The 14,879-nt window shown below is 39.0% G+C and overlaps 1 protein-coding gene and 1 long non-coding RNA gene across 2 annotated transcripts; one reads left to right on the top strand and one right to left on the bottom strand.

Moving 5' to 3' along the window:
• The first annotated feature begins 8,420 nt into the window (after window positions 1-8,420).
• On the top strand, window positions 8,421-9,751 carry LOC104104145 (uncharacterized). The gene is made up of 2 exons (XR_001970794.2): window positions 8,421-8,645; window positions 8,742-9,751. It is a non-coding gene; the product is annotated as an uncharacterized lncRNA (long non-coding RNA).
• A 3,082-nt stretch (window positions 9,752-12,833) lies between these two features.
• On the bottom strand, window positions 12,834-14,542 carry LOC138908501 (uncharacterized). The gene is made up of 2 exons (XM_070199173.1): window positions 14,155-14,542; window positions 12,834-12,874 (listed from the first exon to the last, which is right to left on the bottom strand). The coding sequence occupies exons 1-2, from the start codon at window positions 14,540-14,542 to the stop codon at window positions 12,834-12,836; spliced, it is 429 nt and encodes a 142-aa protein (XP_070055274.1).
• Between the last annotated feature and the right edge of the window lie 337 nt (window positions 14,543-14,879).

Raw genomic sequence — 14,879 nt, 5'->3', positions numbered from 1 at the left:
GGGAAGTGTCTTTCGAGTGGAACCATAGAAGGGCCCTTAAGGTGCACTAAAATTGTGAATAAAGGTCACTAGCTTATGAACTTCAACGTATGGAGTGTGTGAAAAAACAAAAAAAAAGAGGAAAATTTTTGCAAGAAAAAGCAAACAAAAGTTCAAATAATGTAGAAAGACACACCTCCTAATCCTTCTCACTCGTGCTAGTGAAACCATAAAGGTGCTTTATGGAAAAGAGGGCTATGTTAGTTATGGTGTATGACAAGTGAATGGGTTGAGAAGAAAATGCGCTTGAATTGTGAGTGTAGTGTATTAAAGTGCTTAGGAGGGTTAGTCATTATTCCTAAATGTATCCTACCCGTCTCTTAGCCTACATTACAACTTTAAAATCCTAATTGATCCTAGATTTAGCTAGCTTAGATTAGTAGAGATGTACACTACGGGCAAGCTTATGGTATGACTACGGGATGCATATGAATTCTTTGTGAGAGTGAGTGAATGTTGTTCAATTGTGTGATGTCCTTAATTTATGTTCAATGACATATTTTAATTTGTGGACTACTTTGATATTCCCTCGTTTGCTTGTGGTGAGGTCACTTGATCTCATGACGGATTGGTGATATTGTACACTTTCTTGTGTTAGGTGAGTGCGTGAGTTGAATATGCTTAGTAGTAACGAGTCATATCTTGAGGTAAGGTGATTGTGGAGAGGTTGCTTGAGTTGATTGAGTTGATTGAATAACATTGTGTATACTTGGGCTATTTAAAAACGGGAAAAATGTGAAATTTGTGTGTTCATGCTTAATTGCCGACATCGATTATAGTCAAAAGGTAGGGTGATTTGATTGAGTTAATTATGAAGTCCTCTTTCATAAGTGCTAAGTACGTTTTTGGGGTGTTAATATAGTTCCATTGCTCGAGGGCGAGCAAAAGTCTAAGTGTGGGGGTGTTGATAATCGGCTTAATGTATGCATATTTTGATATATATCTCCTCATATTTTGCTCATGTCTCGACGATTTGAGATGTTTAATATGATTATCTATGCTAAATTTTGGTATTTCTACGTGTAGGGATCATTCGGATGCAATTTGGGACGAAAGGGGGCGAATTGGAGCGAAATCGGGACAAAAAGGCAAAAAAAAAAATTTGAGGGTCACAGCCAGCGTGGGCGCAATTTACAGCAGCTAATATTTTTGAGCCCCAAGGTCAGCGCTCCATGCTTCCCTGGACGCTCAAGACGGGAAAGTAGCCATTTTCGACTAGGACTCGGTTATTTCAACCCCTAGATGCCCCCCCAACTCATATAAAAACCAACCTAAACCTATTTTGAGAGGGGAACGTGACTTAGAGAGAAGAGGGAGGTGCCAAACACTCGGAATCAAGGATTTGATCAATTCTTCCATCCCTTTCCTAGTACTCATTGATTTTATGTTTGAAAACTTAATTTTGATGATTGTATGAACATGCCCTGGACGCTCAAGACGGGAAAGTAGCCTTTTTCGACTAGGACTCGGTTATTTCGACCCCTAGATGCCCCCAATTCATATAAAAGCCAACCTAAACCTATTTTTGAGGGGGGGAACGTGACTTAGAGAGAAGAGGGAGGCGCCAAACACTCGGAAGCAAGGATTTGATCAATTCTTCCATCCCTTTCCTAGTATTCATTGATTTTATGTTTGAAAACTTTATTTTTGATGATTGTGTGAACATGAGTGGCTAAGAACCCAATTGTTCTAGGGTCATAGGTGATACATGAATGTTGATGTTTGAAGTTTAATTTGACGAAGTTGATTTTATCATATTGGGTTATTTATTTAATTATGTTCTTAATTATTTTGCTGAATAGCTAATAGTGAAATACTATATACGAATCTAGAGTTGAACTCGAAAGTGAGAATTCTAGATTGCATATAGAATTAAATAGAGCAGGTTCTTGAACCCGAGCATCGGGGAACAGATTCGCAATTAGGATAGACATATAACTAATTGCCTTGCTTGGTTGAAATACAGGAAGTGTAAATGCATTCTTGTTAATCTTAATTCCATACACATGTAGGCATTAAGTTAGCTTGAATAGGCGAGTAAGAACTCGACAGAATCTTATGAGTAATATCAACCCTGTAAATCAACAATTAGATAAATCAATTAGTCATTTTAAACCAAGAACGCAACACGATTGTTAGCTAACCCATGACCCTGAAATATTATCTCCTATTGATTGTTATTCGAAATTGTTTAAGTGTTGTGGTTAATTTCTAGTATTTCATTACTTGATAGATTTTAGGTAGTAAATTAGGAAATTATCTATTTTGTGAGAAATCGCTTGAATCGATAAGTTATTTGAGTTTGAATTAGTCAAAAGTTAATCATAAGTCTTCGTGGGAATGATACTCTACTCACTACTCTATTACTTGACGACCACGTATACTTGCGTGAGTGTGTTTGGTCGCAACAGAGAGCATAAAGAGGAACAAATTGCAGAATTTTTATTCATCTTATGCAAAAATAACTACTTGACTTCTGAAGGTTCTAGAGTATATATTTATATACAAGGGTAAAAGTGTAAAGAACTAATGTTAATATGTGAGCCGACCCGGCTGAGTATGGTCTACTAAGCCCAATACAAATAAATACACTTCAGATTTCTGCATAGTCTATGTAACGCCAATACCCCCTTAAGTTAGAGGGTGGGCACACACCCAACTTGACAGCCAAAGAATGATGAACCCCATCTGTCAAGCACTTGGTAAAAATATCAGCCAACTGGGAAGTAGTAGAAACATGATGTAAAGAGATCAAACCATCAGCTAACTTGGTCTGGATAAAATGACAATCAACATCTATATGTTTGGCGCGCTCGTGGAAAACATGATTCTTGGCTATGTGAATGGCATCTTGATTGTCATAGAAATTCTTGGCTATGTGAATGGCATCTTGATTGTCATAGAAAACAGGGAGATGAGTAGAGGCTTGCAAGCCCAGGTCGGACAACAAACGGACCAGCCAAGACAACTCAGCAACAACTTTGCTCATGGCCCTATATTCAGTCTCATCAGAGGATAACGAGACCACCTGCTATATCTTGGACTTTCAACTAATAAGACTACCACCCAGGAACACACAAAAACCACTAACACAACGGCGAGAATCAGGGCATGCAGCCCAATCACTATCACAGTATCCAACCATAGAACAATCAGCAGAATCATTAAGAAAGATACCAACATCAGAAGTCCCCTTTAAGTAGCGTAAGACATGTAAAGCAACAGCCATGTGAGGGACTCTAGGTGTTTGGAGAAACTGACTAAGGTGTTGGATAACAAAGCAAATGTCAGGGCGAGTGTGGGTAAGAAAGTTAAGTTTTCCTATGAGGCTACGATATGTGTCAGGTCTGGGCAGAGGGTCACCAACATCAGAGTGCAAATTAACATTCAAATCCAATGGGCATACAACAAAACAGACAGCAGAACTGTCAAAATCAACAAGCAAATCAGTAATGAACTTTTGTTGATGCAACAAAGCACCAGAAGAATGATAATGAATCTGAATACCCAAGAAATAATGGAGAAGCCTGAGATCCTTTATTCAAAATTGGTCATCCAGAAAACTTTTCAAGGCAGCAATTTCAAGCATATCATCCCCTGTTAGAGTGATATCATCTACATATACAGCAAGAAACACAGTAGACTGAGGTGATTTCTTCATAAATAGGGAGTAATCATTTAAATAATGGCTATAACCTCTAGAGCAAAGGGCATGGAACAATTTAGCATACCATTGGCGAGAAACCTATCATAAACCATACAAAGATTTATGCATCTTACACACCAAAGTATGAACATGAGATTCAGAAGCAACAGGCAACCCTTGGGGGAGTTTCATGCACACTTCTTCATCCAAATCACATGCAATAAGCATTATTGACATCCAATTGGAACAAAGACCATTTCTGTTTAACTGCATAATCTATAAGACATCTAATAGTACACATTTTGACTACATGAGAAAATATTTCATGAAAGTCAATACCCTATATTTGTGTATTTTTCCTTTACGATTAGCCTAGCTTGTATCTTTCCACACTACCATCATCTTTATATTTGATTTTGTACACCCATTTACAACCAATTGGCTTTTTACCTTTAGGTAGTTCCACAATATCCCAAGTCCCATTTGCTTCCAATGCCTTAAACTCTTTTCTCATGGCTTCCTGCCAAGCTTGATTGGCAACAGCCTGAGCATAAGAGTGAGGCTCAACTGCTGCATGTTGAGCAACAAAAGTGGAGGTAGTAAAGGAGCAGGAAATAGAAGGGGGAAGTTGAACCTCATAGTTTTGAAGATGAGAAGAGAGGTGATGACTTATAGCAGACTTTTTGACTGCAGGTAGAGGTGAAACAGGAGCTGGTGAAATAGAAGTAGGAGAAGAAGTAATAGATGGAGGTGGAAGGTAAGAAGAAGAATAAGGAGGAGGAGCAGAGAGAAAATTATAGGTAGATTCATCAAAATAAGGAGGGAAACCAGGAGGAAAAAGAAAGGAAGGAGAGGAAGAGGAAGAAGAATGGAGATGGAGGGGAAAAATAGACTCATGGAAGAGGACATCTCTGGAGACAAAAATAGACTTGTTTTTAAGGTTGTAAAGCTTGTACCCTTTTTTGCCAAAAGGATAACTAATAAAGACACAAGGGACAAGCCTAGGTTGAAATTTATCCCTATGACACTTGGGCACACTTGCATAATAAAGGCAACCAAAAGTTTTTAAATGACTATAAGAGGGTGCTTTGCCATAAAGAATTTCAAATGGGTATTTGTTAGATAAAACAGAGGAAGGAAATCTATTTATAAGATAAGTGGTTGTTAAAACACAATCCCCCCAAAATTTTGTTGGAAGTTTGGATTGGAACAATAAAGCTCTTGATGTTTCCAGCAAGTGTCTATATTTTCTTTCAACAACTCCATTCTGTTGTGGTGTATGAGGGCATGTAGTTTGGTGCATGATCCCATTATCAGAAAAGAATTGGTAGGCTAAGTTTAAAGAACCAAACTCGAAGGCATTATCACTTATGATTGTTTGTACATAAAGATTAAATTGTGTTTTGACCGTGGCAATAAAGGCTTTAAGTAAAGAAAAGGCATTGTTCTTGGAACTCATTAAATGTATCCAAGTTTCTCTACTAAAGTCATCTACAATTGTCAAAAAATATTTAGCACCAGAATAAGTTTGGGTATGATAAGGCCCCCATGTATCAATGTGAATAAGTTGAAACAGAGAAGTAGAGCTGGATGTACTATTAGGAAAAGACAATCTAGCTTGTCTGGCCAAAGGACAGATAGAACAAATAAAAGACTGTTTAGTGGACAAATCAGAAGAAACAGAAGGTATACATTTTAATTTTGCAAAAGGAAGATGTCCCATTATATTATGCCAAATCATATCAAGATTATTCACATGTTGTACAGAATGAACAAAAGGAGCAGAGGGAATCACACTTTCATTTAGGCTACATACAGAAGTATTCAAATATGGAGGATTCAGAGTCTGCAAAGTATTATTCACAGTATAGCTAGATATATTCTGCACAACATTATTCAAAGCAGAACCAGAAGGGGATGAAGTGGGAAGGTGATGAAGTTTGTATAGCCCTTGGTCCAGTCTACCAAGAACCAGAAGCTTCTTCCTGGAAAGGTCCTGTATCAAGCAGGAACAAGAAGTAAAAATGACTATACTATGAAACTGTTGAATCAGCCTATGCACAGAGATGCGATTGTACTTAAAAGTAGGTATGTAAAGTACTTGGTGCAAGACAAATGAAGAATTCAAAGTGAGTGACCCTGTGCATGTGACTTTTACTTTGTATCCATTAGGTAGAGTGACTAAGTAAGGAATAAGAAGTGGAGTAATGTCAAAAAGAAGTTCTTTAGTAGAGGTCATGTGATCAGTTGCTCCAGAATCTACTATCCAAACACTTCTAGCTACAGTAGTTAACATGCAAGAAGAATAAGAAGCAACACCATTAAACTCAGGCAAAGGAATATTACTACCAGCAAAGTTAGTAGACCCCACAAAGTTGGGTTGAGGATTGGAATCAACAAGACTGGATTATTTCAGCAAAGTCAAGAGTTGGGAATACTGCTCCATGGTAAGACCAGGTATGCCAGAAACTGGACCATTGGAACCAGATGTTGTAGGAGAATTAGAGTTTTCAGAAGTGGAAGACTCATCATTTGCAACAGTCCCAAACCTTTTTCCCCTGGTAAACTTGAAACCTTGTGAAAATTCAATCAATTTATAACACTTATCAATTGTATGACCACTCTTTTTGCATTACTTGCAGAATAAGTCTTTGTTCTGATTAGAAACTAGCCTCTGATTAGGTGAGTCAAAATTGACCTTTTGAGTGTACTGCCTTTGGGACTGAAAATGGGGAGGAAACCTAGTAGGAGTAGTTGTATTTGCATTGAAAGATGCTAGGTCAGGTGTAAAATGAGTATTAGGAGTCATTTATCTCTACTTTTCATCTTGCAGAAGAATGTTATATACATTATCAAGTGAAGGGAGTGGATTCATCATGAGAATATTGCTTCTAACAGTTATATAAGTTTCATTCAGACCCATTAAGAATTGGTGAACTTTATTTTCTTCATCTTCCCTCAATAAACCCTCATTTGCAGCACAAATACATGTATTTGCATGATTTGAACCCATAGTCCCCAATTCATCCCATAGTTTCTTTAACTTGTTGGAATAAGAAGCTATAATAAGAGGTCACTGATACGTGGAAGCCATTTCCTTTTTTATTTCAAATTTCTTTGTTTTATTAGTAGTTCCATACCTATTGTTCAACTGTTTCTAGATGCTTTCAGCAGTATCAGAATATTGCACACTCTCAACAATCTCAGGTGTGAGTGAGCTGGTTAGCTAGGATATAACCATGTTGTTACACCTGTCCCACTATTTAGACTCAGGAGAACCAGCAGTCGGCTTAGGAAAACTACCATCAATGAAAGCAATTTTATTCCTAGCCGACAAGGATACAATAATGCTCATTCTCCACCCACCAAAGCCACAACCAGAAAAAGGAACAACAACTAAGGTCATCCCAGGTATATCAGATGAAGGAAGGAATAATAGACTAGAAGCACGTGGTGTAAATTCAGAATCAGCAGTAGTACTACTAGACCCGTTAGTCATGATTGAAACTAGACGGAGCAACACCAGTAGAAATATACCACAGAATTTAACTTCAATCAACAATGCTCATCAACTAACAGAAGCAGTACTAGGAGAAATTTCTGAAGTTTCAAATGCAAAGTATTAGCAGAAGCAGTATAGAAAATAAAACGCGTTTACCAGCCTTCTTCGCAACCGGAGAAGAACGACCTTGAAAATAAATACACGACGTCACTGACGAGAACAATACACCGAACTAGGTAGAGTCACAAACCCTAGTTTAGAACCTTCTCTCGAAACCGGAGAATCTCGACAAAATAGACTAACAATCGGAGTGAAAACTCAACAAGGCAGAAAAATAACCACTATGAAACCAACAAATCTTCGCCGAAAACCTAGAAATCGACGATGTGGGTGAATCTCGGCGAAATCAGACCTGAACGGAATTGGACGAGAGTACCATCGATTGACTCGAGAGATGAAGTCTACAGTATTCCGGGCTCTGATACCATGTGAAGTTTCTATTTGTAGCAGAAATTAAAGAAGAAATTATACATTAGGGCTTGAGAGAAGAGAACACAAAGAGGAACGAACTGCTGAAATTTTATTCATCTTATGTAAAAATGAACTACTTGACTTCTGAAGGTTCTAGAGTATATATTTATATACAACGGTAAAAGTGTAAAGAACTAATGCTAATATGTGGGCTGATCCGGGGGAGTGTGGTCTGCTAAGCCCCATACAAATAAATACACTTCACTTCAGCATAATCTATGTAATGCCAATACTACATATATGCAATAAACAGTCCCCTAAAAAGCACTTTTTATTAGCCAATACTTTTAAGAAGTTAGTGCCACCTTCTTTCGTTATTTTTATTATGAAGAGATCCAATTAGCTTGAATCCAACGTGTTGCCTTGTACTGATCTGGTTGAATGATGCAAGTACACACTAAAATTAATTGTAAAAATATTTCCATGTGTTACACATTCGTGAAGACTTAATAAGGAGCTCATTTCGAACCCTCAATTTTGTAATATTAAAGGCCTCATTATCTTCTGCCAGCGTTACATTTACTAACCTTTACATTTTATTTTGTTTTACCTATATAATAAGTGAAGTTTTTGGTGGTACGAAGGGCAATTCAGAAATATTTTGGTTTCTTAAAGGTATTGTAATTTGTTAATTTCTGTTCTAACACATTTATGTTGATGGGTGGTGTTTTGACATTTTTATTAGTGTGATTCCACTTTCTCTTTCTCTATGATCTTTTGAGTCCCAATAACCATTTTTCTGCCGCCTTCATCCTCTCATCTTCCTTTTCATCTTCTCCTCTTATTTCGTTGTTTTTCTCTTTGCGGTCTTGTTGGTTTTCTTCTCCTTCTTTTTTTCTTCTCTCATATGGATCTTTACATATTTCTCTTTTCATCTATTGTTCACCAATGATTGGTTATTTGGATGGGAAAAACAGTCTTTCCTAAGTTTGTAATCACTTGCTTTAGCTTTATTCTTTCTTTGAGGTACTATCTATTTAATTTTGTGCTCAAGAAATCTATTGTACTTGTGTTTTACTGCAGTAATTCATGCGCTCATTTCTTCCGCTATTTCTGATGCAATAATTTCCATCTTAAAAGTTCACTAGCACTGACAAAGCTGTGAATCTTCAAAGGGTCAACCTTCTGTGGTAAGAAATACTATCCAATTGGTTCTGCTAGCTTTTATTAGCTTTCTCTTCTGTCTTTTCCTTGCATCTGTTTTCCCCCATCATGGGACTTCAAATTCTTCAATGAGTCTCTATTACTTTTCTCATTTACTTAGATGTCTTTGCTAGATTCTCTACCTGCATATCTAATTTGGTTTGTGTGGAGTATATTACTGGATGATGTCACTTGAAGCTTGAGTGTGATTCACTCCAATTCTTCTGCATGCAAGATTTTGTAGGTAAAAAATTGGGTATATTAATTCCGTAGGTAAAAGAATTTGTACAATAGGTGTTCGATAAATTTCTTGAAAGAAATAAGTTTTCGTTAAACTTCTAGATTTTGCTTCTTTTTGAAGTTTAAGTTTGGTTTTTATTTTCTTACGGTTGTACTATATCTGTCCATTCGAGAATTTCATTTTACAAAATGAATTTGAATTTCAGAAGTGTTATCACCAGAAAATAATTTGTACATAAAAGGAGAAATTACTGAACATGAAGTACATTTAAGTTTAGAACTAAATGTTTCTTATTTCCAGACATAATAATTCCTTTAATAACATTAAAATTAATGTTTATGTCCTCTTTACATTTGTGCATCTTCTTGAGCTTATAGTAATGTTTTCGTTTCTTCTTGATTTTTCAGTTTCATATCTCTTGTTGATTTCTTAGTCTCTGTAATTTTTTGTGGTTGCACTTGTGCTTCTTTGAGAAGAGATGAACTATAAGTATAAATCGGTTTCTTTTCTTAATATGTAAACTGTGTTTACTTCTAAATCACCTTACAGAGCAGATTTAGGTGAAGCACTTCTATTGCTTCCTTGTTCCACTTGATTATTGTTGTGTCCGTTTGATGTTAGAGAGTATATGGTCTAATTTGTCAATTTATTTTGCGCTTCTTTCTCTCTATGCGTCATTGTTTATCTTCATTTGCTAAATGTTGGAACCACTAATTATGTGTTTATAATGATAATGACAAAGCTCATCACAATATCTGCTTGAACTTTTGGCACTTTAAAAGGAAAAAATTAAATAAAGTGAAGAAATGACTTATCAATATCATTCAGGTAACATGCCTCATAGAAAGGCTGTAACAACCCGACCGGTCATTTTGTGAATTAGCGTCCCGTTCGGTAGCATAAGGTCTCGAACAGCTTCGTATTATGTGTCATGACTTACGTGTGTAGTCGAGTTCAGTTTTCGGATGATTCAGGATCAATTTGGAAGAAGGATTCTTGTTTTAGAAGCTTAAGCGGTAAGACAACAACAACAACGATCCAGTGAAATCCCACTAGTGGGGTTTGGGGAGGTAGTGTGTACGCAGACCTTACCTGTCATGACCCAAACTCCCTCCGTATAACGTTGTGACATCACCTAGTCTCTATGACTAGGTAAGCCTAACAAATTGCGAAAAATAACGAAACGAAAATAAAACTTGGTAACTAACAACAGTGGATAACTGCGTAACTAGTAATAATGCCGCTCGGCATATACAATAACCAATACTCTATAACTATACAGTCTTCCAAAAATCTGAAACATCATGAGTCACAAGCTACAGAAAGAAAACTAGTATCTTTATACACCAGAATCTAACAAAGGAAGTACGGAAGGTAAATGACATAGGAGAGAATAAAGGGGGATTCCGAGATCTGCGGACGCGTCAGATGTACCTTGAAGTCTCCGTACAACAACAAACACTCTCAGCTAATAGCGGGACTGATAAGAAATAACTGGATCTACACACAAAAATATGTGCAGAAGAGTGGTATGAGTACACCACAATGGTACCAGTAAGTGCCAAGCCTAACCTTGGTCGAGTAGGACGAGGTCAGATCAGGCCCACTGGTAAATAATAAATAAGGCAGGAGAATATACAGTATAATAAGAGACTGGAATTTAACAAAAGGAAACATAGCAAGGCAACAGTACAACACACATGGGTAAACAACAGGGGATCTCCCGAGATACCGTCTCGTAGTCCCAAAATAAATATGTAGGGAGAACTCCCAAGGTACCGCCCCGTAGTCTCAAAAGTAAATATACAGGGAGAACTCCCGAGGAACCGTCTCGTATTCTCAAAAGTAAATGTGCAAGGAGAACTCCCGAGGAACCGTCTCGTAGTCTCAAAAGTAAATTTGCAGGGAGAATTCCCGAAGAACCGCCTCGTAATCTCAAAAGTAAACACACAACTCAAACCGATAAATACAAAAGTTAACAACAAGATTTCTACATTTATACTGATAAATAACAAGGAAAATTAGGGAATTAACTAGGCATGCTTCACAGAGTTCAGATAAGAAGTTAAAGCACGTAGACATGCGATATTAGACTAAACAAGATAACTACACATATTGGGATAACTCAATTAAGAATGAAAACACACTAATACTCATTTAAACGGTATAACTTAAATTAAAGGAAAAAAGGTTGCTACTCAGTAAAATAAATCAGGTTTTACAACAAATAGCCAGTGTACGTACTCGTCACCTCACGTACACGGCGCTCACATATCATATCAGTACCAAATCCTAAGGGGATTTCCCCCACACAAGGTTAGGCAAGCCACTTACCTCGAACCAAGCTCAAATCAATCCGTAACAGTGCTTTTTCCATGAATATCCGACTCCGAATGGCCCAAATCTAGCCAAAATCAATTACATATCATAAATATAACTATAAGAAACTAATCTATTTAATGAAATCAAAGCTAAAGGGAGAAATTAGAAAATTGCCCCAAAAGTCTCCCCGGGCCCACGTCTCGAAATCGGGTAGAAGTCATAAAATATGAATACCCATTCACTCACGAGTCCAACCATACAAAAATTATCCAAATCCGATGTCAAAATCTCAATCAAAACCAAAAAATCTTAGTTGAAGAACTTCTTCCCATTTTTCCCAAAATTTCAACCCAAATCCGAAATTAAATGATGAAATCAACCATAGATTAGCGGAATATAACCATAAAAGAGTTAAGAATCGTTATCCAAAAGCTTTCTATGAAAATCCCTCAAATAATCACCCAATCCGAGCTCTAAAAGTCCAAAAATTGTAAATGAGAAATCAACCCTCGAAATCTTATTTTCTGCCCAGCAAACTCGCTCCTGTGAGCCTTCAACCGCAACTGCGGAAGACTCATCGCAGGTGCGAAAATGGATTAAATGGCTAGGACCGCATCTGCGAGCTTTGGGCCGCTCCTGCGACTTGACTTCTGCACCTGCGCTCACAGACCTTCTTGACCAACAGCGCACCTGCGCCCTTCACTCCGCACGTGCGATCCCGCACCTGTGGTTTCCCCACCGCAGGTGCGAAAAATACCAGAAACCAGAAGCTTCAGCCATTTACCTAAGTCCAAATTCAATCCGTTAAGCATTCGAAATATACCCGGAGTGCCCGGGACCTCAACCAAATATATCAACAAGTCCTAAAATACCATACGGACTTAGTCGAGCCCTCAAATCACATCAAATAAGGCTAAAGACATGAATCACCCTCCAATTCAAACTTAATGAACTTGAAACTTTAAATTTCTACAACTGATGCCGAAATCTATCAAACCATGTCCGATTGACACCAAAATTTGCACACAAGTCATATTCAACATTACAGACCTACTCCAACTTCCGGAATCGGATTTTGACTCTGATATCAAAAAGCCTACTACCGGTCAAAATCTCCAAAAGTTTGACTTTCGCCATTTCAAGCCTAAATGAGCTACAGATCTCCAAAACACAATCCGGACACGCCCCTAAGTCCAAAATCACCCAACGGAGCTAACGGAATTGACGAAACTCTATTCTAGAGTCGTCTTCACACAGTTTAGAAACTAAGTGTCCCAAAATACCCCCAAAACTAAAACAAAACCTCCCGGCAAGTCACATAAGCTGAAACAGATACGGAAAAAGTAATAAATAGGGGATCGGGGCTAATACACTCAAAAAGACCGGCTGGTTCATTACATCCTTCCCTCTTAAAATAATCGTTCGTCCTTGAACGAGTATAGAGACATACCTGAAGTGATGAAAAGATGAGGATAACAGCTGCACATATCCTACTCGGTTTCCCAAGTCGCCTCCTCGACCGGCTGACCCCTCCACTGAACCTTCGCGGAAACAATGTTCTTTGACCTCAGCTTTCGAACCTGCCTGTCTAAAATAGCCACTAGCTCCTCAACGTAAGATAGATCTTTATCCAACTAGACTGAGGTAAAATCCAACACATGAGCCGGATCACCGTGATACTTCCGGAGCATAGAAACATGGAATACTGGATGGACCCCTGCAAGACTGGGAGGCAAGTCAAGCTCATAAGCAACCTCCCCAACACGTCGCAACACCTCAAATGGGCCGATGAACCTTGGGCTCCACTTGGCCTTCTTCCCGAACCTCGTAATGCCCTTCATAGGCGAAACCCGAAGCAAGACCCGCTCTCTAACAATGAATGAAACATCCCGAACCTTCCGGTCCACATAACTCTTCTGTCTGGATTGGGTTGTGCGAAGTCGATCTTGAATCACCGTCACCTTATCCAGGGCATCTTGAACCAAGTCCGTACCCAATAATCTAGCCTTGCCCGGCTTGAACTAACCCACTGGAGACCGATACTGCCTACCATACAGAGCCTCATACGGTGCCATCTGAATGCTCGACTGATAACTATTGTTGTAGGCAAACTCCGTAAGTGGCAAGAACTGATCCCAAGCACCCCCAAAAACTAACACACAAGCACGAAGCATATCCTCCAGTATCTGAATAGTGCGCTCGGACTGTCCGTCCGTTTGAGGGTGAAATGCTGTGCTTAGCTCAACCCGAGTACCCAACTCCTGCTGTACAGCCCTCCAGAACCGTGATGTAAACTGCGTACCCCGGTCAGAGATGATAGATATCGATATACCGTGAAGCTGACAATCTCGCGGATATAAATTCGAGCCAACTGCTCGGAAGAATAGGTAGTCATCACATGAAGGAAATTAGCTGACTTGGTCAGCCTATCCACAGTTACCCAAACGGCATCAAACTTCCGCTAAGTCCGTGGGAGTCCAACAACGAAATCCATAGTGATCTGCTCCCATTTCCACTCCGGAATCTCTAACTTTTGAAGCAACCCACCTAGCCGCTGATGCTCATACTTCACCTGCTGGCAATTTAGACAGTGAGCCACATACTCCACTATGTCCTTCTTTATCCTCCTCCACCAGTAATGCTGTCTCAAGTCCTGGTACATCTTTGCGACACCCAGATGAATGGAGTTCCGCGAGCTGTGAGCCTCGTGGAGAATCAACTCATGCAAACCATCTACATTGGGCACACAAAGCCTGTCCTGCATCCTCAATGCACCATCATCCGCAATAGTGATCTCCTTAGCATCACCATGCTGAACCGTGTCCTTAAGGACAAGCAGATGGGGTTCATCATACTGACGCCCCCAGATATGATCAAAAAGAGAAGATCGAGAGACTACCCAAGCCAATACTCGACTCGGCTCAGAAATATCCAATCTCACAAACTGGCTAGCTAAGGCCTGAACATCCAACGCCATGGGCCTCTCTACTGCTGGTAGATATGCTAAGCTCCCCAAAATCTCTGCCTGACGACTCAAAGCATCGGCTATCACATTGGCCTTCCCAAGATGGTACAAAATGGTGATATTATAATCCTTAAGCAGCTCTAACCACCTCATCTGACGCAAATTATGATCCTTCTGCTTGAACAGATGCTACAAACTCTGGCGATCGGTGTAGATCTCACAAGGAACACTATACAAATAGTGCCGCCAAATTTTCAAGGCATGAACAATAGCTGCTAACTCAAGGCCGTGGACATGATAGTTCTTTTCATGCACCTTTAGCTGTCTAGACGCGTAGGTAATACCCTACGGTCCTGCATCAATATCGCGCCGAGACCAACCCGCGATGCATCACAATATACAGTATAAGATCTTGAACCTGAAGGCAATACCAATACTGGGGCTGTAGTCAAAGCTGTCTTGAGCTTCTGAAAGCTCTCATCACACTCCT

Source organism: Nicotiana tomentosiformis, chromosome 3 (genome assembly GCF_000390325.3).
Source record: "Nicotiana tomentosiformis chromosome 3, ASM39032v3, whole genome shotgun sequence".
Taxonomy (NCBI): Eukaryota; Viridiplantae; Streptophyta; class Magnoliopsida; order Solanales; family Solanaceae; genus Nicotiana; species Nicotiana tomentosiformis.
The sequence above is the reverse complement of the archived record's forward strand: the minus strand, read 5'-3'. Positions and strand labels throughout refer to the sequence as shown.

Coding starts and splice junctions, on each gene's coding strand:
- LOC138908501 (XM_070199173.1), bottom strand. CDS start 14,542: ATGAGGTGGTTAGAGCTGCTTAAGGATTATAATATCACCATTTTGTAC. Junction 12,875..14,154: donor TTGTGTGCCCAATGTAGATG/GTTTGCATGAGT, acceptor TCATCACTTCAG/GTATGTCTCTATACTCGTTC.